Consider the following 22,986-nt stretch of genomic DNA (forward strand, 5'->3'; position numbering starts at 1 on the left):
TGTTTGTTTTGTTTTTTGCATCTGAGACTGGCATAGCATGTGAAGAGCAACAATTTATATTGAGACAAAATGAAAAAAATTTGGGGCTCAGGGCTTCACACTTGCTAGGCAGTCACTCTACCACTTGAGACACTCCACCAGCCCCCAAGAAATGTTTTTTAAGATAAAAAAAATTGTGGGGACTTGCCTTAGTTTGTGTCAAGACCTTTCCAGATGCTGGGTGACTGAAGGTGACACTTGCAATACTTAGCGAATGAGGCAAAAAGAATAGGAAGTGGTTCTTAGAGGGACCTGGGCCCAAAGTGCTGACTTGAGTACTTGGGACAAGTGTTCACACTATGTCCCCTCCCTCTCCCTGGGACTCAGGGCCCAGAGGTTATGAATGACGAGGAAAGCAAGGGGCAGCATGGGGCCTAGCACTGTACCATTAAGGTGTTCTTTACTTAGTAAGTCAAGAGGTAACAGTCTACCCGGAACAGAATAAGTAGCTGTTTGGGGCATGGTAACAGATGGCTAGATCGCTGTCCTGTCCAGTTGGCATCGCAAATCCCAGCCCCCTTTTTATTGCAGCAGTCAACAACCTCACCTGGAGAGAGCCAGGGAGTAGATACTCCCGGCTTTGAGGGCCACCCGGTCCCTGGGGTGACTTCTCAACTCTGGTCTTGGAGTAGGGGAGCAGGCACAGGCCATACGTAAACAAATAGGGGGAGGGGTCCCAATGCCGCCGTGTTTATGGTCAAATTTTCCATAACTTTCATGTGCCACAAAATAGTCTTCATTTTTTTCAATCATTTTAAAGCATAGGAACCAATCCTAGCCATAGGAAGACAGACTGGCTGGATTCATCCTGAGCTGTGTTTATTGACCCTTGCCTTAAAGGTACCTATGTGCTTTGGAGCCACAGGTGCAGAGGAGACTGTTTGCCCCAGGGCTGTCTGGTGAGATGAGGTCTCCAAATGCCGGAGAACTTCTCACTAGCTGCAGAGAAGCCTCAGGGAGGAAGGAGCAGCCCTGGAGGCCTTCTCAGGGCTGGGGACACTTTCACTGATGACTCTGAATATTTAGTCTCTGTCTCATCATCTCCCTCAGCCCCAGCTCCCTATCCCAAACTTAGCAAGAGGCTACACTGAATTTGATGCTCTTAGAAATGACTTTGTCCTGAAAAAAATCCATAGATCTTACTCTGTCACTTGCTATATATTTGACTCTGAAAGTTAGGTATAAGGTCAAGTTCTACAAAGCAAGCTCCTGCCAAGGCCTCTGAATTGCTTAAGAAATTCACTCCCTTGGTAGAGGACACCTTCTCCCATGCCTGTTCCCAGATCTCATCTTGTGGCTGGTCTTGTGTGTGGTTCTCATGAGTTTTTCCAGGTCAGCTTCTTACCTGAGTGTACAATGACAAGCTAGCCTCAAAGGTCCCTCACACTCAGTCATCCAAAATCTTCTCTCCTTTTCCCAGAAGATCTTGGGTCAACCAAAGAGCAGCTCTGAAGTGCCAGAGCAGCTGGTAGTCCTGCTACAAGCCAGATGTGTGCAGCTAGGTACAAATGTTGCTGCCAATGGAAGGGAGCCTTTGGGAAAACCTCTTCCTTCCAGACAGCAGCAAGAAGAATTTCTAACACTGGATTCTTCCAGGTTGATGGTACTAAACCAGTGGTTTTTGAATGTTAGCCATGCACCAGACTCACCTGGGTGAGCACTTACTCTCCAGTTGCTGGTCCCCACCCCCACAGCCTCTGGGCCACAGGACATGGGAGAGGCTTCAGAATGGACATTTGGTAAATGCCCCACACTGGTGCTGCTGGTTCTGGAACCATGGCTTGAAATGATGCTAAGTCATCCAAAGTGACAGATCCTCAGTCATCCTAAGTGACAGAGCTCTCCTCTTCTTGAGCCTTGCCTATGTCAAAATGTTTTTACTGTGTCCTAAAAATGACAGCCTTGCCCCCTGGGTCCAAATCCAGGATGATGAAGCTCTGGCAAATTCGTGGAAGAATTTGAGAATTAATCTGTAGGTGCTGTCTTAAGAGTGCAGGGAGAATACAAAAGAGTGGTAGTGAGGAGGAAGTGTGGCCCAGCCAGGGCCGCAGGGTGGGCCTGTGGTACTGATCAGTGCAGGAGCTTAGTTCTCTCCTGACAGTGGATACCAATCCTGCCTGGGAGAAACTCGTGTCCTGGGACTGGAATCAATGCCCGTAAATAACACTTTTTCCCCCTGAATTGTGGTTGAGGGGAAGTAGGAGTGAGGATTTGCCATGTCCATGTTAAATCTCTGCTTCTCCTTCACACCTCCACAGACTCTCCGGAGTACAGTTCTTTCCCATTTACTTGGCTTTTTTGATAAATATTATTCCTGCTGCCCTTTGACTTACTGAACCAATGCATGAAGAACAGAGAACACTGAGGGCTTTCTCATAGGCTAGTCCCCTCCCAGGAAAGTTTTATCCTGTTCTCCAGGATTAAATAGCTAATGACAAGGACTGACATGGATTATGGAACCACACACAGAGGCCGGGACTTCATCAGGGTCCCCATGTCTCAGGGCAGAAGGAAACTCTTGGACACAGTTGCGTCTGGTTCTGTCCCTTGCAGGAGAGAAAGTAGGTGAGAATGCCAGGTGAGCTGATAGGGAAATAAAAACAAGGGTGAGGCCCGAGGAACATCTGTGCATTCCTCCATGGTGACAAGGAGGGAATAAAAGCAATATTGTCAGGAGATGAGTGAGGATTATTTAGTGATACTGAGGTTGCAGCATGAGGAATCAGAGAATCAGTGTTGTAACTTTGTCCCTTGGTTTACAAGCCAGCTGCCATCAGCAGGCAGGGCAGATTGAAAGGACATCTCAGCAGCTGGAAAGTGCCACTGCTGAGAAGAGGGACAGGATCTCCCCCCAACACTGCAGAAGGAGGAAAGTCTAGTTCCTAGACTGGAACCCAGGGGCAGCTCCCCAGTGGGCCACTGGAAGAACCTCTCCTTAGTGTTGAAAAGTGTTATGTGGGCAGAGGTGACAATGAGCATGGGCCAGACAGGAAATGTTGGTTCCAGAATCAGACCTCAGACTAGAAAATTCACAAAATGTACTTAGATCAAAAGGCCCCATTCAAGGTTCTTAAACTAAGGGGTTTAAAATTTCTGCAGTCCACCTGGAGTAGCAAGGGTTATCATAAGCGCTCTTGAGATGTATTAGAGGTAAGTTCTTACATTGAGATGTTCTGAGAGAAATAAACCTTTTCTCCATTCAGCCTAGACATATGAACTCACGTGCTGTAGCTGTTGTAAGAGAAGTGGCACAAACTGGGTGTTTCAAAACAACAGAAGTATATTCTCTCGCGCGTCTGGAAGCTAGGAGTCCGAAATCAAGGTGTCTCCAGGAACACACCCTGTCTGGGAGCTCTCAGGGTGAACCTGACCCAGGGCTTTCTCTTAGCTTCTGTTGACACTGGCAGTCCTGGGCATTCTTGGCTCATAGACTCGTCACTCCAATCTGTTTCCATCAATGGTCACATGGCCGTCTTCCTCCCATGTTCTTTTCTCTCTTAGAAAGACATCACTCACATTGGATAAAGGGTCTGCCCTACTCCAGTCTGACCTCACCTTAACCACATTACATCTGCAGTGACCCTGTGTCCAAATGAGGTCATACTCTAAGATTCTGGGAGGGACATGGCTTTGGGGGCAGTGCTAATCAACACATTGCACAGAGAAAATGCTCTCTCCGAAACTTGTACGTCACTGTGTCTGGGTTTAGGTAGAAATAGTCTTGGTGTGGAACCCATCAAGGTCTGAGCCTTAGCTTGGATGTAGCATTGCGTGACCAGTGAGGGACTCCCCAAGCAAGTCAGATGCGTTTCTGGTCACAGTTCAAATCAATTCTAAACAACACATTTAGAACAAAAGAGATACTGAGGAAATCCTTCCCATAATATAACATATGTGAACTCAGAAACACTCAAACTAATTTACCTCAAATTATATCCCAAAACTACGGCTGTCCTCTGTTGATTGTGTGCTATGCTGCCACGAATCTGTGGGTAATGTTTTAGGCAATCTGTGCACAGCATTTAACTTTTTTTATCTTTTTATTTCTGATGTAGTATTTCTTCAATGTTTGCTCATTCCAAAATTATAGGATAAGCATAAAAAAGCCATCTAACACTCTATGGAGGGTTGTTAGATAACAGCTAATAAATTTTAAACAAACGTGCTACTTTATCAACATTTCACTTCCAGAACTTTCTTCTGTTTTCATATCAGCAAGAAGGCATATACAACCTAAAATTCAACTCAGCAAAGAACTCACATTCCGTGCAGTCTTGTAGCCTAACTTTATACACACTATGACTGAAAAGCACTTTTCTAGTCCTGCCTTACCATGTAAGGGTAAGAAATGTTTGGTGTAAAAGTTAGTGTCCAACTTCACAGTCTCCAGAACAAATCCCCTAAAAGACCTGGAGATTGGTTCATTTTAATTTAACAGCACTTACGTGACACTATTTTCTCCTGTGACAATATACACGATTGTATTGAGTGTGGATCAATATGGATCCAAATACAGCATTACTGCTGACATGCTGGTTTCTGTTGCCTGTTGAGTGTCTGTAACTTGATGTGAAGGAAGATGTCATTCAGGAGGCTTGATAGCCACCTCCTATTGTGTTCCTCCCTCTGTCTGCTTCTAGGGGCCTCCTCTCCTCTCACTCTGTCTGTTCACTCTCAGCTTATGTGCATTTAAAGGAAGTTTATCCCTAAGCTCTGAATGAGGGGTGTGCTTCTAGAATAAAAACATCCAGGTGTAGATGAAGATACTAACTTGGAGAGCAAGGGTTACCATGAGAAGGCCCGAGAAAATCATCTCACTGAGCATCTGCCCCATGCTCCTACCTGACAGGACTTAGGACTATTGCCAAGGTCTTCCTGTTTTGCTACATATTAACTCTGGGGTACTGTCTGGCCTGGCTGACTTTTTCCTGCCATGGGACAGGTTGCGACTAAATGATCTCTGAGTATGGCCAAAGGTGCCTGGATCCTGGCGCCCACACAGAGGTAATGTCTTTCTGAAAGGGGAAGGAATGGTGCTCAGAGATTCTTGTCTGTGGTTTTGGCAACAAGAGCTTAGGGTCTTAAGTTTATAAAACCATAAGTGGGTGGCCTTGATTTTGAGCAGTTGATGAAGCCTATGGTTTTGAACAGTTGTGTGGAGAAACCTTTTTAAAGGACAGAAGGATGTAACTTAAAGCAACAAGTGTTACACTGCAGATGACTTTTGACTGTTACAGTTGGAACTGTGTATCCCCAAAATGCATATGTTGAAACCCAGTACCTCAGAATGTGACTCCTTTGGGGAACAGGGTTGTTGTAAATGTAATTAATTAGGATGAAGTCACAGTGGAGTAGGGTGGGTCCCTAGTTCAATATGACTACTATCCTCATAAAAGGAGGAAATTTGGATCAGGTACATGGCTCATGCCTGTAATCCCAGCCATTCGGGAGGCAGAGTTAGGGAGGATTGAGGTTCGAGGCCAAACCTGGGCAAAAAGTTAGCAAAACCCTATCTCATCAAAAAATATGGACGTGTTAGCTCGTGGCTGTCATCTCAATTACTCAGGAAACGTAAGTTGGAGAATCAAGATCCAGGCCAGCCAAGGAAAAAGAAGAAAGTGAGACTCTATGTGAAAAATAATGAAAACAAAAAGGGCTGGAGGTGTGGCTTAAGTAGTACAGAACCTGCCCAGAAAGCATGAGGCATTGAGTTCAAATCCCAGTACTGCTTAAAAAAAGAGAAAGAAATTTAAACGACACCCACACAGGGAGGATGCCATGTGAAGAGAAGGCAGAGGTAGAGGGATGTTTCTATGGGTCAAGGAACACCAAAGATGGCCAACAAACCACCAGAAGCTGGGAGAAAGGCCTGGATCATTCTCCTTCTCCAACCAACACCTACATCTCAGATTTCTTACCTCAAGAACTGTGAATCACTAAGTCTCTGCTGTTTTAAGCCAGTCAGTGTGAGGCCCTTTGTCTGGAAGTCCACTGACCAACAGCTGCTCCCCAAGCCAGAGCTGAGGACACCCAAGCTGAGGGAAGGAGTGTTTTAATGAAAGGTGGGCCATGACTGTCAAGTACACATGAGACAAAGCACAATCCGACTGACGGACAGCAGTGAAACAACCAGCTTATCACTCGCACAGAAAGTTCAAGAAGAACAGCCCAGGTGCCAACTTCCCTGGTCCCTGCCCCAGAGATGGCTCGGAAACATCAGGGGCTGGTGACAGTGCTGTGAGTTGTGAGGTGCCCTGTTGCTGAGGAGCCAATGTCAGTCAGCAGCTAAGCAGTTTTGTGTCCTGTCTGTCTCCTGAGGAATGGGGCAGAAAGTCCCTGCCTGCCCCACGCAAGTGGGGATGAGGCTTCTCCCAGGGCTCTCATCTCCATAGTCCAGGAGGTCCACAAGGTGTCTGCCAGGACTCAGAGCAGCCAGGGTCAGGCCTTTGCCTAGTGGCTTGTGTGAACACATCTGAGGTCCCTGGGGATGAGCTGATCCCCTTCAGTGACATCGTGCCAGAGTCACTTAGTAAAACCCACTCTCTCATTAGCACGTTTTCCCTGTATTACTATAGTGGCTTCATGCCATTAGGGTTTTGATGACTTGCTTCGTTCTCAAAGGAATGATAACACACTTGCTCGGAGTACTGGAAAGCGGAGAGCCAATACTTCTGGCTCACACCTGTGATCTTAGCTACTTGGGAGCCTGAGATCAGGAGGACTGCGGTTCCTGGCCAACCTGGCAAAAAGTTCACAAGACACCTTCTCAACCAATAGCTGCATAAAATAGGAGACCGAGTCCAGGCTGGCCTGGGCAAAAAGCAAGACCCTATCTCCAAATTAACTGAGCACAAAGGGCTAGAGGTGTGACTCGAGCAGTAGAGAGCCTGCCTTGCAAGTACAAAGGCCTGAGTTCCAACCCCAACATAATCAAAAAAGTGTTCAGTGAAAGTGACACTCTGGAGGTGGAACATCAGCACGACGCAGCTGTTTCTTGATGAATGAGAGAACTAACATCTCCCCTTGATGGGAAAGAAAGCAGCCATGGAAAAGGCTGCGTCCATGGAGCACGAGTGAAGAAACCCTCACAGTACATAGCAGCCCCTGCATGGAGACCCCAGCAGGAGGGACTGACAAAGCTGCCCCATCTGCCAGGTAGCACAGTCGCCAGGGACACCTCTTTTGAGACAGTTGTCAAGTCATGGGTCCAGGCAGCATCTGGCCTAAAGATCCCACTTTCCTAACGCACTGAGGTGCCACATGGACAGCAGTGACCCCAAGGGTGGGCAATATGGCAACGCATTCAGATTCAAGGAGGAAAAACCATCACGTCAAGCAAAGAGCCACTGCAAGGATAAGCCCTTGGGTGACAGACGCAGAACATCTGCTACAGCCCACCCGGCCATAAAGGTGAAAGAGTCCACTTAAAGAAAGAAGAGCACCTTCATTGCTTGACGCAAGTTTTCCTGATATCTGTCCCCACTGTCCTCGCCTCCCCTCCTCACAGCTAAGCCTGTGTGCACACAGGCTACACGGCTTCTCTTGAAGTGGCCAACGCTTTATGTCCTTAAAGAGAGGTCACGTGATGCATGAGGTTCTGTGACAGTTTTCACAAGTTAGCACAACTTGCTGTGTCACAGTCCATTGAAAAGACTGAGCAGGAAGAAGATTCCAGAAGCTGAATTGGGGGGAGGATGCACAGCTGCCGGCCACCATGAGTATGAGGAGTTACAAAAGGGCCCAGCACCCAGGGAGACTGGGGACAAGCCCTGCACTTGAACATGGATGGAAGAGGATGGACTTGAAGGTGGGTCCAAAAGGCCTCAGAGGTACCAAGACTGCGGAGGTGGGCTTTACCTTCCAGGGGGTCAGAGGCAGCTGATAAGATTTGAACATGAGCAGTTTCATGTGGGGACAGCAGAGAAGGGGAGACAAAGCATCGGCTTGTCATAGCTGTCCTAGTGAAGGATGACATGGAGCTAAGTGTTTGTGCCAGGTCAAGGATGGGGGTCACTGTGCGGGAACAGACACTTAAGATGCACCTGCTTGCACCAGGCTCACCTCTTCATTTTCCCTCTAGAGATGCTTGGAGCAACAGGTTCTTCACTCCCTACAGCAACCCCTGTGTTGTCATCTGCAATGTCCACTTGGGTCACAGGTCAGCTAAAAACACAAGGCTTGTCATGGTGGCTCATGCTGGAGCCACAGATCCTCATTCCTGCAGCCCTACTGCAATGGACAAGGCGAGCAACCCTAGAGGGCTGCCTCTTCTTGAATGCCACCTCCTCCCTCGTGCCAGGGCTTCCCACAGTAAATTCTTGTCCGTATGTTAACTGAAGTCCATCCATTCTGCATTTGTGCTTGGAGAAAAATCTACCCAGTGTCTTCATGAGATCCAGTAGACAACAAACCTCATTTTCCTTGGGTAGATTCGTCTTGTTCTTCAGCTTACAAAGAAAGTGGATGAAGGTGTTGATGGAATGAATGGCTCAAGTGGTAGAGTGCCTGCCTAGCAAGCGTGAGGCCCTGAGTTCAAACCCCACTACCATAAAAAAAATTACTAGCCAGGAACCAGTGGCTCACTCCTGTAATCCTAGCTACCTAGGAGGCAGAGATTAGGAGGATCTCAGTTGGAAACTAGTTGAGTAAATAGTTCATGAGACTCTATCTCAAAAATACCCAACATAAAACAGTTGATGGAGTGGCTCAAGTGGTAGAGAGCCTGCCTAGCAAATGTGAGGCCCTGAGTTCAAACCTCAGCACCACCAAAAAAAAAAAAAAAGTGGGAGGTACTTTGAACATAGCCACGTGGCTAGGAAGGATCTCTAACTCCTGATTCCAGAGAGTCATGTCTTCCCACCTGCTTGTGGCAGGACGACACTGACTTCATTCTCATCTGAACTCAAAGCCACTTCTGCCTTGGTAAGGCCAAGCTGTGTTCTTCAGAGGACATTGTGCACCTGGGAGGTCTCCATACATAGCTGGGATCCTGCCACAGCCAACCAGGAAGGCAGGGGTCAGCTATGAACTTCTAAACCCAGGTAGAAAAAGGTAACTTAGAAAAGTAGTCATACAAGGAACATTTTTGCCAGCAAATAAAATTTGGTTAAAAAATGGAGTCTTGGTTCTATGTAAATCCCTGGCTATGGTTACAGGGCTCGAGGCAAGCTCTTTACGGTAGTTCCCCATTAGTGCTGTGATAAAACATCACAAATTCAGTGGCTTAAAATGATGCGACCTTATAGTTCTGGAAGTTAGAAGTCAGACAGATTTTTGTCACTCTCATTTAGGTGTTAAATGAGACAACATGCTAAAGGCTCTAGGGGAGAATCTATTTCTGGCCCTTTCTGGCTTCTATGGGTTGCCAACATTCCTTAGCTCATGGTCCCCTCCAACTTTTGCCATTGCAATTATCCCCCTTCTCCTCTGACTCTTTGCAGGACACTTGTGATTCTATTGTGTCCTCTCAGCATAAACTCTGCATCTCAAGGTCCTTAACCACATCTGTAAAGCCCCTTTTACCCTGGAAGGGAACACTCCACAAGCGTCTAGAGATTCAGTGTGGGCATCTCTGTGGGATACTATTCTGACCAGCACATCATTCAACGTCAGAAATACCATCCCTAAGACATCATGCAAGACGTATGTTATTCCCTCAGTATGACACTTGGAAGCGACAGGAAACAGTTTTCTCTCTGCCTAAGGGTGACAGCTCCTCTCTTAGACCTCAGCAAATTGCCTCATTCCTTCTGACTCTTACTAGAAATGCACTCTCTGTGCCCCATATGTGGCTGAGGGAGTTCAGTCATGTGCACACAGTGGTGTTTTTATGATAAGGGACCACATATTCCAGTAAGATTGAAGCACATTCTAGGTGTGATGGGTTCTACCATCTACGTTTGTATAGGCAGACTCCATGATGTTCCCACAATGACGAAATCACTCAACACTGCAGTTCTCAGAATGTACTCCCGTCAAGTAGCTGCTCAAGACTGCATTCATTTTCTAAGTAATAAAACATTAGAGAGTCTATCCTTAAATGGTTCAAAATATGAAAAAAGCTTTGTATAAACAGTAGGAAATGTTCGTATCAGTGGGGACATTTTATTAAGAAGTGCAGATCAGTGGAGTCTGTTATATCCTGTTTTTTCTGTCTCCCCCCAACATACCCTTAAGTCAGTAATCATAGTAATGTATGATATAAACTTATTTTTGTTAAATTCCTCAAACAAAAGAAAGGTAAACCTCCTACTAGGCTTTGAATAACAATAAGAACCATCAGTTGGTCAGTGATTTCATGTGCTGAAGTCTGAATTCTATCTGTGGCCCTAGTCAGTACTTAAATCCAAGTGCTCAAAGACTACTCTAGAAACATTTTATCACTTGAATATGCTGACTGGATTTACTACCAGGATACCAACTGCAAACATAATTGTACCAAAGTAAACAGAATCTGGTCCTGGTTGAAAGTTGAGTTCAGACCCAAGTCTCCCATGAACTCTGAGTCTGCACTTGGCTTTTCTGTGATAGCAATCCTGTTGATAGAGGTACATGCAGATAAGAAATGCTGACCGTGGCATCCAGCCAGCAGATAGCTCTGGATTCCATGAAAGAAAAGCTTAGCAACCTCTGGCCAGCAATAATAAAAGCAGTTCTTGGGATTGCATGCCTTCCAGAATGCAAATGCTGCCTGTGATGACCAGGTGCTATTAGATAATTAGATTTATACTCGAGTGAGCTCAAAAATTGTCTTTTCCAGGATGGAGTTTGGATGTGATGAGGGGAATGTTTTGGTTTATTGTCCATAACCCTATTTATGTTTGATGTAAATATTATTTAGAAGATAATAGGTGCTAGATAATATTTAGGAAAAATAGGTCTCTAAAGACATTAAATCTTTCCCTGTGGCCCAGTGTTCTGAAGACCATGGGAAAGGCCTCGTTGTGATGAAGGTCCACGGTCTCTGTGGAGTTTAGGTTTGCAGCCTGCCTTCCCACTATGCCATGGGAGGACCACCTCGAGAACGTCGTGGGCCTGTGTGCAGGTCTCACCTCGCTGTGTCTTCTGGGGGAATGGTGAACCACGTTCTCTGAAGTTGAGGAAGGCAAAGCAATGTAGGTTTCTGCCGTGTCTTTGAAAACACAACCACAACGATTGTTCTCTGAGGGGTACAGGCAGCCTGCTTTGCCCACTCTGTCCTTTTTTCTTCACTGGTGAATGGGACTCCTCCCTGTCAGGTGGTAAAAGATGACAGCAGGAAGAGATGGCAGCTGGTGCATTGTACTGCCACAGTCCCATGAGGAATCAGATGGCTTTCTCAAAATAGGAGGACTTATGAGCAGAAAGACTGTTAGGTAAGGGTGGGGGACGAGGAACGATAAATGGTAGAGCAGGTCTCCCTGTGACTACCTGTAGGCCTCCAGGATGAGGGGAGGGAAGTTACCAAAACTGAGAAGATAAGAGAGTCATGGAGTAGTGCAGGGGCTGATCCCAGAGAAGCAGTAACTGTTACTTGAGGACACAGCCACTCTGACATAACCTGGTAGGGAGGGCACCAGAAAAATGAACACCTGACTTTTCCTCGCTCTCTTTAATCTGCCCAGGGCTCCCCATTGGCCAAACTCAATGGAAGTTGAGGGGACATTCATGTAGTCCATGCCAGTCAGCCCCAAGGGACTGACAGAGGCTACTGGGCCTAGAAGGGTAAATGGAACTGGCGAATGACAACCAAAGTCTGAATGCTGTACTTAATGACTGAGCAGCTGACTCTTTGGAGACTTATTCAACAAACATTTAACTTCCACTTTGTGGAGAGTGCCATGCAAGGAGCTGAGAATTCTGCGATGGCAGTGTCTCCCACTTACTGATGCATGAAGCAGTGGAGAGGGCTTCATGTGCATTCTCACAGTTGCCCTACAAGGCAGGCGGGTTCTCTTCATTTGATTGTTGGGCTGCCAGAAGGACGGGCTTGGCCAAGGCCACAGCTAGCAAGTAGCAGAACTGAGACTCAATCTGGGTCTTACTCCATGACCTATTTTTCATGTGCTGCCCCTTCAAGCAGCTCCTTCCCTCCAGGAGGTCTCACTGGGGGGAACCAGTTTGGTGGTGTCAAAGCATCTCCACCCAGGACTTCAATAGCAGGAAGAGTTGGGAACTGGGGCCCTCTGAGATCAGGAGAGGGAACTTCCCCCGGTAAAGCAAGGACTAAAATAGCATCTAAAATGCTCTGAAGTGAGCAAAATGCAAACCCATCCGGTGTGAAGCCCTAGAGCCACTCTGAGCTGGACAAGTGGCAATCGTCACAGCACAGCCTGCCAGGAACAGGAAAGGGTGCTCCTGCCCAGGAGGTGAGTGGGTGTAGGACTGGGGGCCCAGGACTGGAGTGCAGGACTTGGTCTGGGCCAAGAAGGGATTCCTCAGGCAGAGCTGTGGTTGGTTTGTTGTCTGGGCTTATACATAACGAAAATGCAAGACAGCAAATCTGAGAGGAAGGCCCCGAATGGGGAACGGGGACAGGGACCAGGCGGGCAGCTATGGTAGATACCTTGGCTCACTGGCCAGCTTCTGCATTCAGTTTCTTCTCGGGACACTGATCTTTCTGGTGCTCAGAGTCAGAGAAGTGAAGATACTGACTGACGGAGAGCCATCAGGCAACAGGACATCACAGCCTGCATGTGTTTCTCAAAGTGGAGTCCCTGGACTTGCACCATTGACCTCATCTTGGAAGTTTCTAGAAATGCAAATCCTGGGGACCAGTGGAAGTCAGTCTTCTCAAACACAAGTCACAGAGACCAGTGTGGGTTCCAACCCAGCTGCTTTCCAAACAGCAGCTCCGCTCAGTATGCAACACGTGGGCAGTGCCCGGATTTAGGGCTTATCTGCAATTCTTCAGTGCAGTGGTTTTCAAAGAGCGCTGCCTGGGCCTGAACCAGCAGCCACAACTGGAGGCTTGTTGGATAGGCAGAGTCAAATGTCTACCCTAGACCTCTGGAGTCAGCAGCTTGGAGGCAGGGCCTGGCTGTCTGGACAGACAGTCCTTGGTGATTCTGAGGCACACCCAAGTTTGAGACCCACTGTCCCTAATACAGGCAGGACATGCCCAGGAGCTCTGGTGGCAAGAACTCTAAGATGAAATCAGTGGGAGCTGGGGAGGGGAAGGAGACCCCCATGGTAAAGAGCATGGCAGTGATGGCAGTGTGGGGGTGTAGGGAACAGGGCAAAGAGGTGTGAAGACTCGAGACAAGGGTTCAGGTCAGCTCTTGTCCAAGTTCAGGGGAGGGAACAGAAGAACAGGAGTCTTCTGCCACTTCTGAGGTCGTGGGGCTGAGAGTTCTCAGATCGAGGGGGTAGAGTCCATTGGACTCATGCTTTTTCTTCTTTCTCTTCTTCTTTCTTCTAACACTAGCACTGCGAGGGAGGGGTAGGGATTATAGAAGAGGTGGAACTCAGAGGTGTTGTTATGATGGATCGCACATGGTGTCCACTTGAAGGACTCCACGAGGTGAGGAAATGAAAAGTATGAAGTTCTGTGTGCTATGTGAAGGAAATCTTGGTGGCAAGGCTAAAGCATGAATAGGAAGGGGTGTGTTAGAAGGGCTGGGGATACCTGGTAAGGGAGTTGCTGTCTTAGGTGTTGAGGACTTTGGGAGAGTGCATAGCATATTCAGTGGACAGTTGGATGTCATCGATGCCCTCTCTCTGTGCATGGGGAGAGGACCAGAAGGAAGGCAAAATCAGGGAACATGACACAGTGCTGAGTCCTTACTGTGTCTTAGGCATCCGAAAGGATTTTATATCTCAATGAGAAACTAGAGAAAAGGTTAGATCAAAAAGAATTAACCTAGAAGGTAACACACACGCTCAGGAAATCAATGTGAGTCAATGCCCTGTATAGCTATCCTTATCTCAACCAGCAAAAGCCCTTGTCCCTTCCTGTTATTGCTTATACTCTCTCTACAACAAAATTAGAAATAAGGGCAAAATAGTTTCTGCTGGGTATTGAGGGGGTGGGGGGGAGAGGGAAGGGGCGGAGTGGGTGGTAAGGGAGGGGGTGGGGGCAGGGGGGAGAGATGAACCAAGCCTTGTATGCACATATGAATAATAAAAGAAAAAAAAAAAACCCCAGTGACCTTGTGAGGTAGGGAAGAACGTACTAAAATGAATTTTATCCTGAAGCAGCCTTTGAAGTGTTTTCAGAGGAAATGGTTGGGACAGGATTCTTACAGCTCTAGTTCTCACTTCTGACTGCACATGAGAATTGCCTGAGGCGTTAATTAAAACAAAATGCAAGACCAAGACCCCCAACCCATGAGAAGCTGGGATCGTGGCTGTCACGAGAAGTCAGAAGGTCTGAGCTGAGACACAGCCAAAAGTATTGGAGTGACTTGACTTTAATATTGGATTTTGTTTTTCTTTTAGGAATGTCCAAGTCACTGGTGAGTATCCTTTTTCCTTCTCATGTCTTCTTTTGGTAAATTTTACAAGGTTTTCATCCTAAGTGTTCAAATCTATGCTTCATTCACTTAAGTGTGCGTGTGTGTCTAGCATCAACGAAGGGAAGAACCCGAGCTTGTGTGTGAAATGCTGTGCACGTCTTTCTTAGAATAATAGTAAGACTGGACACTTTATTTCATTGCCATCTCTGTGTGCAATGACTAGTGTAATGGAAGGGAATAAAAATTACAGAATTCAAGATACTACCCCTAAATGCCTAGTGGGAAGTTGCTAAGTAAGCATTGCCTTCTCCATGCCGTGGGTAGTGGTTTGTGAACATGGACCCGTGAGATGTGTATTTTGACCCCACACTGTTTCTCTTTCCCCAGAGTTGCTTTGGTTACCCCTTGAGCATCTTCTTCATCTTGGTGAATGAGTTCTGTGAACGATTTTCCTATTATGGAATGCGAGGTAACCTAGGTCCTTCTCACCCTTTGGGAGAGTGGGAGCTGCCACACTGAGTCCTAACTCTGTTTCTCCCCTCTCCTCCACCTGCCCTGTGCAAAAAGCAATCCTGGTTCTGTACTTCAGAAACTTCATTGGCTGGGATGACAATCTGTCTACGGCCATCTACCACACGTTTGTTGCCCTATGCTACCTGACACCAATTCTCGGAGCTCTCATCGCTGACTCATGGCTGGGGAAATTCAAGTGAGTGATTAACAAACAAGCCAAAATGTAAATGCAGGATGGTAGAATCTGGGAACGCAGAATCAAGGAGCACAAACTTTTCGGGGAGCATTTGTGGCCTTGCTTCTGCTCGATACCACATCCCCAGAGCCAACCCAGCGCCTGGTACTTATTACCATGAATGCAAATAGGTTTTTTTTTTTTTTGTCCTCCAGCTAAATATATCTTTGCCCCATCGTGAAATAGGGGCAGGAATCTTGTCTGTCATTAATGATGTCTGAGGCACAGGGTTCAGAGCTGGGAAAACAAAGATATTGCCCGACACACATTCTGGCTGCTGGGGGGGCTCAGGCTGCTTAGTGGATAGAAAGGATTTGCAGCTCAAGGTAGGCAAGGCCCTGCAGAAAGAGCTCCCAGAGCACCTCCAATGGGACATTATCAGGAAGAGCATCCCAGAACTTAATGGAGAAAGAAGTAGAGGCTCTTCTGGCTAAAAGAAGAACATAGAAGCAAGATGATTCACTCTCTCCCAAGAACTCTATAAATGTAACCAGTGGTCCACTCTTGGCCAACTATCGGTACCAATCACAAGCTTAGTAACTCTTCTGTTTAAAGTTGTAAATACTAATTCCTGTAGGTGGGGAGTGAAAGAAGTCTTTCAAATAGCTGACAGATAAAGAGGGTCTTCCCCCCTTCTGGTCTCTAGCTGGAACTTTGCTCTGCACTCAAATGTTGCACCCTTCTGAGGGTTACCAGTTTCAACCACTATTGAGAAATGAATATATTCCTGACTGGGCTCTTACAAGTTTTGCAGGAGGGAGGATGGACAGACAGCTCTTGTGCAATTAACTAGCATTCTGGTCATCCCTTTAAACACAGGACAATTATATCACTATCCATTGTCTACACCATCGGCCAAGCAGTCATCTCAGTGAGCTCCATTCATGACCTCACAGACCACAACCATGACGGAACCCCCGACAGCATTTCTGTGCACGTGTGAGTCGATGTTTCTGCTGCCCCCCGCCCCAGTTGCTCATTTGGTACTCTGATACTTTATCTTGTTCCTTGAATGTCCCCATGAGAGCATGGAGGCTTCTCTCTCTCCCTCAACAGTGGCACAGAGGAGGTTGTTTAATGGACTCAGAGTTGGGTCTTCACACCATCCTGCTGGTTGCTCGCTTTGACTTGGCTATCTTGTCATGACATCCCACTGGGTGGATGGTCTGTGGCATCATCTTGGGCTTGCCTAAAAGGACATCTCCTGTAGACTTGCTCCTCAACACCTTCAGGTTCTTTATGCCTTGGGACCATTGCTTTCTCCTCTGTAGCCTACATCTGCTTATTTTTCAGTAATACAGTTGCAAAAACCTTTGTCCTGGCTACCTATTCTGGACTCTTGATGGCCAGTGGTATGGACAAGTGCTCCTCACTGGGTTAACTCCCCTTCCCTGCATTCTGGCCTGGTGGCTTATTGTAAGGATTGATTTCGTCTTCTGTTTGTGCTTCATTCGGCTCCTTGATCTAGGAGTAGACCATGAGCTGGTAAATGTGGCTGAAAATCAAGTTTCTATTCACATTACTCATGGGTCTAGCTTCCTGGTTGATCAGATTTCTGTCCAGATGAGGGTTGTTGATGCTTTACCCATGGTACCCATGAAGCCACGTGGGTGAGCAGAGCATCTATGAGCACATCAGGCAGCTCAGAAGGCCAGCATCTCCCACAGAACAGCAAGGTGACCTTGGGCAAACTGTCTTCTTATGAATGTGGACTTAGAGCCGGGTGCCAGTAGCCTGCAATCCTAGCTTCTTAGGAGGCTGACATTGGGAAGATATTGGTTCCAGGCCAGCCTAAGCAAAAAGTTCATGAGACCCTCATCTTAACCAATAGCTGATGCAATGGTGTTCACCTGTCATTCCAGGTACAGTGGGAAGTGTAACATAGGTGTCCAGTTGGCCCAAACAAAGCAAACCCTTTCTCTAAAAAACCAGAGCAATAGGGCTAGAGGCCTGGCTTAAGAAGTAAGCACTTGCCTGGCAATCATAAAGTCCTGATTCAGACCCCAGTACCATCAAAAAAGAAAAAAAAATAGACATAAGGACTTGGGGATAGGCCAGGTTTTAATACTGGCTGGGTCAAGTTATGTGATCTTGAGCAAGTATGTGCCTCAGTTTCCTCACTCATAGTAGCACCCACCTCAACTGCAGGTTAATCCAAGAAGAGCACCCAGGGCACAGTCTGGTGAGGGACGGCTGTTCAAAACTGCCTATTTTTATTTCCTGGAGTGGGTGTGGGAACATGCCTACAATCCTAACAAGAGTGAATGGTACACAGTGTTCAATTGACCAGGTTTTTGCTGCCTTTAAAATGCTTTGAGTGGGTGACTTCAAACGCAAGTCATATTAAAAGGAGCTTTGGCTAGCGAGCACAGGAAGATTGGTGCAGGAAGTCTGATTTTTAAAGAATTCTTTCTCTGTGTGATCTCTGCCTTGACTGTAACCTGTTTTATAATATTTCTAGTATCTTTAAGTAACATTAGCAATCAAAAAGTTATTAGATAAAGGCTTGTAAAACTTGACGTTTGTAGTACCAAGCTGTAAATGTAATAAAGATACAAAATGAAGGCTGGTAAATGCTATTCCACCCAATAATCTGGAAAATACAAAAGTAAGTTAAGATAAAATAACTCTTAGTTCCATCCCCCGGTCATAACCATGAATCTTTGGCTCTATTTTGCTCCAGTCTTCTGTACTTCATAAACAAATTAATATCCTACCACATAATATGTTATTCTGCTTTGCATGAGTAGCTAGTTGAGTCCATTTTGACTGTACTAGACACAAGGCCTCTATTTGTTCGATGGACATTTTCTCCTGCATGTGCACTTACACGCTGGGGACTGAACCAGGGCCTGCACGCATTCTCCTGCCGAGCTCCACTCCAGCACCTTAAGTAACATTGCACTTTCCCCTTCTTTTACCGGAAATGATAAGACCACAGAGGAACTTCACACATAAGTCCCATCCAGATGTCATGCCATTGCTTTCAGCTTTCTAAAGACCCTGGGGTCCAAGTTCTCATCCAGCTCTTAGGCCGCAGTCCCGTGAACCATCTTCATAGCAAGGTTAAGCCCTTTCCTGTGTTCAACCCTGTGCCTAGTCTAAGAGAAGTTAGGCACAGGCTTCTGCTTCTGGGGACTCAACCACCTTGGCCCTAACCCACACCTTTCCCCAGGGTGCTGTCCATGATCGGCCTGGTCCTGATAGCTCTCGGAACAGGAGGAATCAAGCCCTGTGTGTCAGCATTTGGTGGTGATCAGTTTGAAGAGGGCCAGGTAAGAGCATGTCTCTCCAGGATCCACACAATGACATGCAGCCATCCAAGACTCAAACTCCATGGACCCTAACCCTGCTCATCTATTCTTGTCAAGTACACTTGAAAGTAAGATGCCACCTGGAACTAAGTCACAAGTGAGATCTGACATGCGCTCCACCTGCTCCCACCATATCTAGCCCACAGACAGGTGATGCCTAACTGTCCTTTCCATGACAGGAAAAACGAAGAAACAGATTTTTTTCCATCTTTTATTTGGCCATAAATGCTGGAAGTTTGCTATCTACAATCATCACTCCTATCCTCAGAGGTAAGGAATGTCTGAAAGGGACTTCCATTTTCCCTCTTTAACCTGTGAAGAACAAAGTCAGTAAAAGGCTAAGCCCTTGTCTCGTTTTTGCTTTGTGTCTCCTCTTCCTCAACAGTTCGGCTATCACATGTGCTGAGACATCCATAGAGGTCTAGAAGATGAGCTACTTTCCTTTCATGTTTTACCCCCTTGTCTGATCTTATTCCAGGGAACGCTCAAGAGTCTGAAACACCCTTTGCACAGGCATCAGTTTTTAGAATCACACAGTCCTTATTCATGGTGAAAGACAGGAGTGGAGATGGGTGTTGGGAACAACGTGGTTGTTCAATTCAGGCTTCAAGCTTTGCTCCCCAGGGATGTCTCAGTACATTTGGAAGACTTCAGCGGGCAAGATGCTGTCCTTTGCTTTCTTGTCATCGTGGGTATTTTTTGAAAGAAATACCCAGAGACAGATGCTGACAGCAGAGACTGATAGCAATAACTCTCTCAACAACCATCTTTGTGCTGCTCATGTGCCATTGAGAATTAGTGAATTTCCCATGTAGAGAGGGATACTTGGTATTATCTAGAACAAAGTAACAAAACCATGGTGCCGACAGTTGACCCAGATTAAATTACGGAATATTCTGTAGGAATTTGTGTGTTTCTGCTTAGAAGACTAGTTTGAAGATGACAGACACTTAAACACCATTTTGACTTGTTTTGTATACAAATTGAACAGATTCTATTCTGTTTTTTTCTTTTAGCTGTACTGAGGCTTGAACTCAGGGCCTTACACTGGCTGGGCAGGTGTCTGTTGCTTGAGCTATCCCCCCAGCCCTTTTTGCTTTAGTTATTTTTCAGACAGTGTCTTATGCTTTTGCCTTAGGACTGGCCTTGGACCGAGATCCTCCTATCTCTGCCTCCCAAGTAGCTGGGATTACAAGCATGAACAATCTAAAACACCTGGCAGTTTTTGCTCTTTTAAGGGAGGTGGGAATTATTTTTGCATTGCTATGAATAGAAATCACTTGAATGACTATCACTTTCCTACTAGTTAATGTCTTTATGTGTGGAATTATGAAATAGTTTGTCAAAGACAACATTCCTGTAGGGTCAGATCATTCTTGGAGGCTCCTGCACCCCACTGAAAGGATTTCCAATAATCTCTGTTGCCTTAATGGTTTGTTTTCTTTCTTTCTTTTTTCTTTTTCTTCCTTCTTTTTCTTTCTTTCCTTCCTTCCTCCTTCTTCTTCTTTGTGGTTCTAGGGTTTGAACTTAGGACCTCATGCTTGCTAGGTAGGTACTCTACCACTTAAACCATCTCCCCAGCCTACCTTAATGGTTTTCCTTACCAATCTTAGGATTTCAGACCTAAAATAGCCCTCTGTCACAGGGTAACACACTGTGACTGATGGGCCAAATCCAGAAACACTGAACACAACCGTTCATTTAGGTCTAACTGCTTTCTCCTTACAAAGACAGTTGATGAGCTATGACAGACACAAAATGATCCCCAGAGTATAACATACTTACTATCTGGTCCTTCACATAAAATTTTGTCAACCTCTGCCCTAGGTCATCTGTTACCTAGCTAGCAGAAATGCAGGATCATACAATACTGACTTTCCAGGGCATTTTTGCTTTAATTTATTGTGTCCCATGTATTCAAGTCATTGTATCCAGGTCATATTTGTCTCCCTAACTTAGCTAATCCACAGAACTGATTTGGACCTACCCGAGGTCGCAGGTGTTAGGGTCTGAAATCGGAACTTGTCTCTATCCTTCTCTTTCTACTACAATGATTCCTTGCTCAGCTGGTGATGACATCGTTAAGGCAAATGGAAACATCTAGAACATTAAGTTGAAGCAATGCCTAGTGATCGGTGAGGGACTTTTAGAAATGGGAACTATGTGTGCATCACCAATGACAGTGCATTTTAATCTTGTCATTTCTCCCCAGTTCAACAATGTGGAATTCACAGTCAACAAGCTTGTTACCCACTGGCCTTTGGGGTTCCTGCTGCTCTCATGGCTGTATCCCTAAGTAAGTAAAAATTAGCCAAATTAACACAAGCCTATGACTACGCCAGGCCCTATATTAGTTATATGACTAATAGTTTAGAACCCAGGTACCAAGGTAACAGAAAGTAGAGTGAAGGTTTGCCGTCAGATCCAGCATGTTGGCTCCAAGGGAGAATTGTTGACCTGCCATTTCAGAGGGAAGAGGTTCAGAAAAGGGCTTCCAGGAAAGTGAACCAACTGAGTGGGATATTGAAAGGTTTGGTTCCATTTAGGCAGATGGAAGTGAAGATGATAGAATCTTCTAGACCAGTTGCACACATGGTTAAAAATCTGTTCTTGTCAATGTGTGCTTATCTACAGCTTGCTTGAAAAAAAATGGTGACCTGGTTCAATTGCCAGTGAAACACTTCCAGTGAACATCTATATTTCTGTAATTTATCACCCAAAATGTTCCTATTAGACCCCTTCCCTCTGGAAGGAACATAGGTGTACATAGATGCGTCGATTTGCTCATTATTGGCACTGGCTTTTAGGAAATAGGAGGAGCCCCATGGTGTGGTCTGACTTAAAGATGGTAATAATACAAGAGGGACACAGCCAATGGCCATCGTAAGTCTGCAGGGCCTCTTCTCCTCTAAGGAGAGGGCCTTGGCGATGGCATAGCTTTCTCCACTTTTTGTTTTCATAGCTTGCTGGGATTCAGTTGGCCTAGTTTTCACCTCTTTTACTCCTATGGTAGTAATTTTTCTTTATTGTCACATTCATGTGAGAGCCCAGTCTCCTCTTTTCTTCCATAACTTGCAAAAAGTGCCAGGTTCCCCTCACAGATTCTCCTCATTTAGGCTTCTGGGCAGGAGACAGCATTTGGAAAGGGCTTGTTTATACCAGACACTGTATTAAGCACTCTAGGTAAATTCTCCATTAGTCCTTATGAGTCATGAATGGAATTCATTCTATGGAAGAATTTTTCTATGGAAGAATTGAGAACACGTATACATGTTCTTAATGTATACACCAACATCACCTCTAGAAACTTCTATGCTTGAATCAGGCTTCAGTTTATCAAAAGCTTAACAATTAAAATAGTTGGTAAAAGGAAGGAAGCCTCAATCCATTGGACAGCTTTGCCATCCATGTCTGTGAGGAGGAAGGTTGGCGCTGGGTAGGAACACAGGTGAACGCCTTGCCTGTCTTCCATTAAGGACACCGGTAAGACAGGCACACACCTGCAGAGTTGCTTGAGCGTTAGCTCCCGTCAAAACCTCAGGCCTTCTTAATTGAGGAGAGCAAGTAGAATTCAAGCAATCTCTTGGTACTTTCTAGTTACTGAATTTTGGTATTGGATAATCAGGAGTCGTTCCATGGGGACTATGTTTTTGGAGCCTCTTGCAAAAGCACTATTTTCTAGGTTATTTTCATAATATGCCTTTTGCTAGGATACCCCAAGGAAGAACAGCCTCACTGAGAATCTGCTTCTGCCTAATTACACATGCAATTCATTGTAAGCATGCCTCTGCACAGTGACCACAGGAAAAATTCTGCCACATATGATTAAAGTTTTAATGGAGTAACTCTTCTTTCCTGAATACTTAAAAAAGGAAGAATGATAAGAATAAATTTTTTGCCACTGTACCCTATTAAAGCTATGTTTATTGTCTTTGCCAAAAAATGTATTAATCTGAGATGTGAACACACTTTCACCCTGTGTCCCCTTGGGTGTTTCGTATGTGTTCTGTTTGGTTTGGAGACACTGGGGACCAAACTCAGGGCCTCATGCTTGCTACGCAAGTGTTTACCTCTTAAGCCACCCCTAGTCCTTTAGCTTTCAGTTCATTTTTCAGACAGGTTCTCTCTCTCACTTTTGCCCAGGCCAGCCTGGTGTCCGCCTGTCTGTGCCTCCCACACAGCTGGAACCACAGGTTTGCACAAGTATGACTGGCTTGTTTTTAAGATAGAGTCTCACTCATTTTTTGTCTGGACCAACCTCAAACTGAGATCCTCCTGTCTCTGTGTCCTGAATAGCTGGAATTCCAGCTTAGATAGCTGTGCAGGGTGTCGAGCCGGGTACGGGTTCTGAGAAGCTGCTCGGTGGTGCTAGGCTTTCGTGGTTGCATATCAGAGCACAAACATAATCTTATAGCCAAGCGTCAGTGATGGTTAGGACCCAAAGCGCTTC

The 22,986-nt window shown here is 45.9% G+C and overlaps 1 protein-coding gene across 3 annotated transcripts in view; it reads left to right on the top strand.

The window, feature by feature from the left end:
• Slc15a1 (solute carrier family 15 member 1) overlaps positions 1 to 22,986 on the top strand; it is a 50,711-nt gene that overhangs the window by 2,852 nt on the left and 24,873 nt on the right. For all 3 annotated transcript variants that reach the window (XM_074043092.1, XM_074043095.1, XM_074043093.1), the window contains 7 exons: positions 14,458 to 14,474; positions 14,862 to 14,943; positions 15,042 to 15,183; positions 16,042 to 16,161; positions 18,398 to 18,497; positions 18,716 to 18,806; positions 20,749 to 20,832. In XM_074043092.1, coding sequence (XP_073899193.1) covers positions 14,458 to 14,474; positions 14,862 to 14,943; positions 15,042 to 15,183; positions 16,042 to 16,161; positions 18,398 to 18,497; positions 18,716 to 18,806; positions 20,749 to 20,832 — 636 coding nt within the window. The remainder of the gene's footprint in view (positions 1 to 14,457; positions 14,475 to 14,861; positions 14,944 to 15,041; positions 15,184 to 16,041; positions 16,162 to 18,397; positions 18,498 to 18,715; positions 18,807 to 20,748; positions 20,833 to 22,986) is intronic.

Source organism: Castor canadensis, chromosome 10, assembly GCF_047511655.1.
Source record: "Castor canadensis chromosome 10, mCasCan1.hap1v2, whole genome shotgun sequence".
NCBI lineage: Eukaryota > Metazoa > Chordata > Mammalia > Rodentia > Castoridae > Castor > Castor canadensis.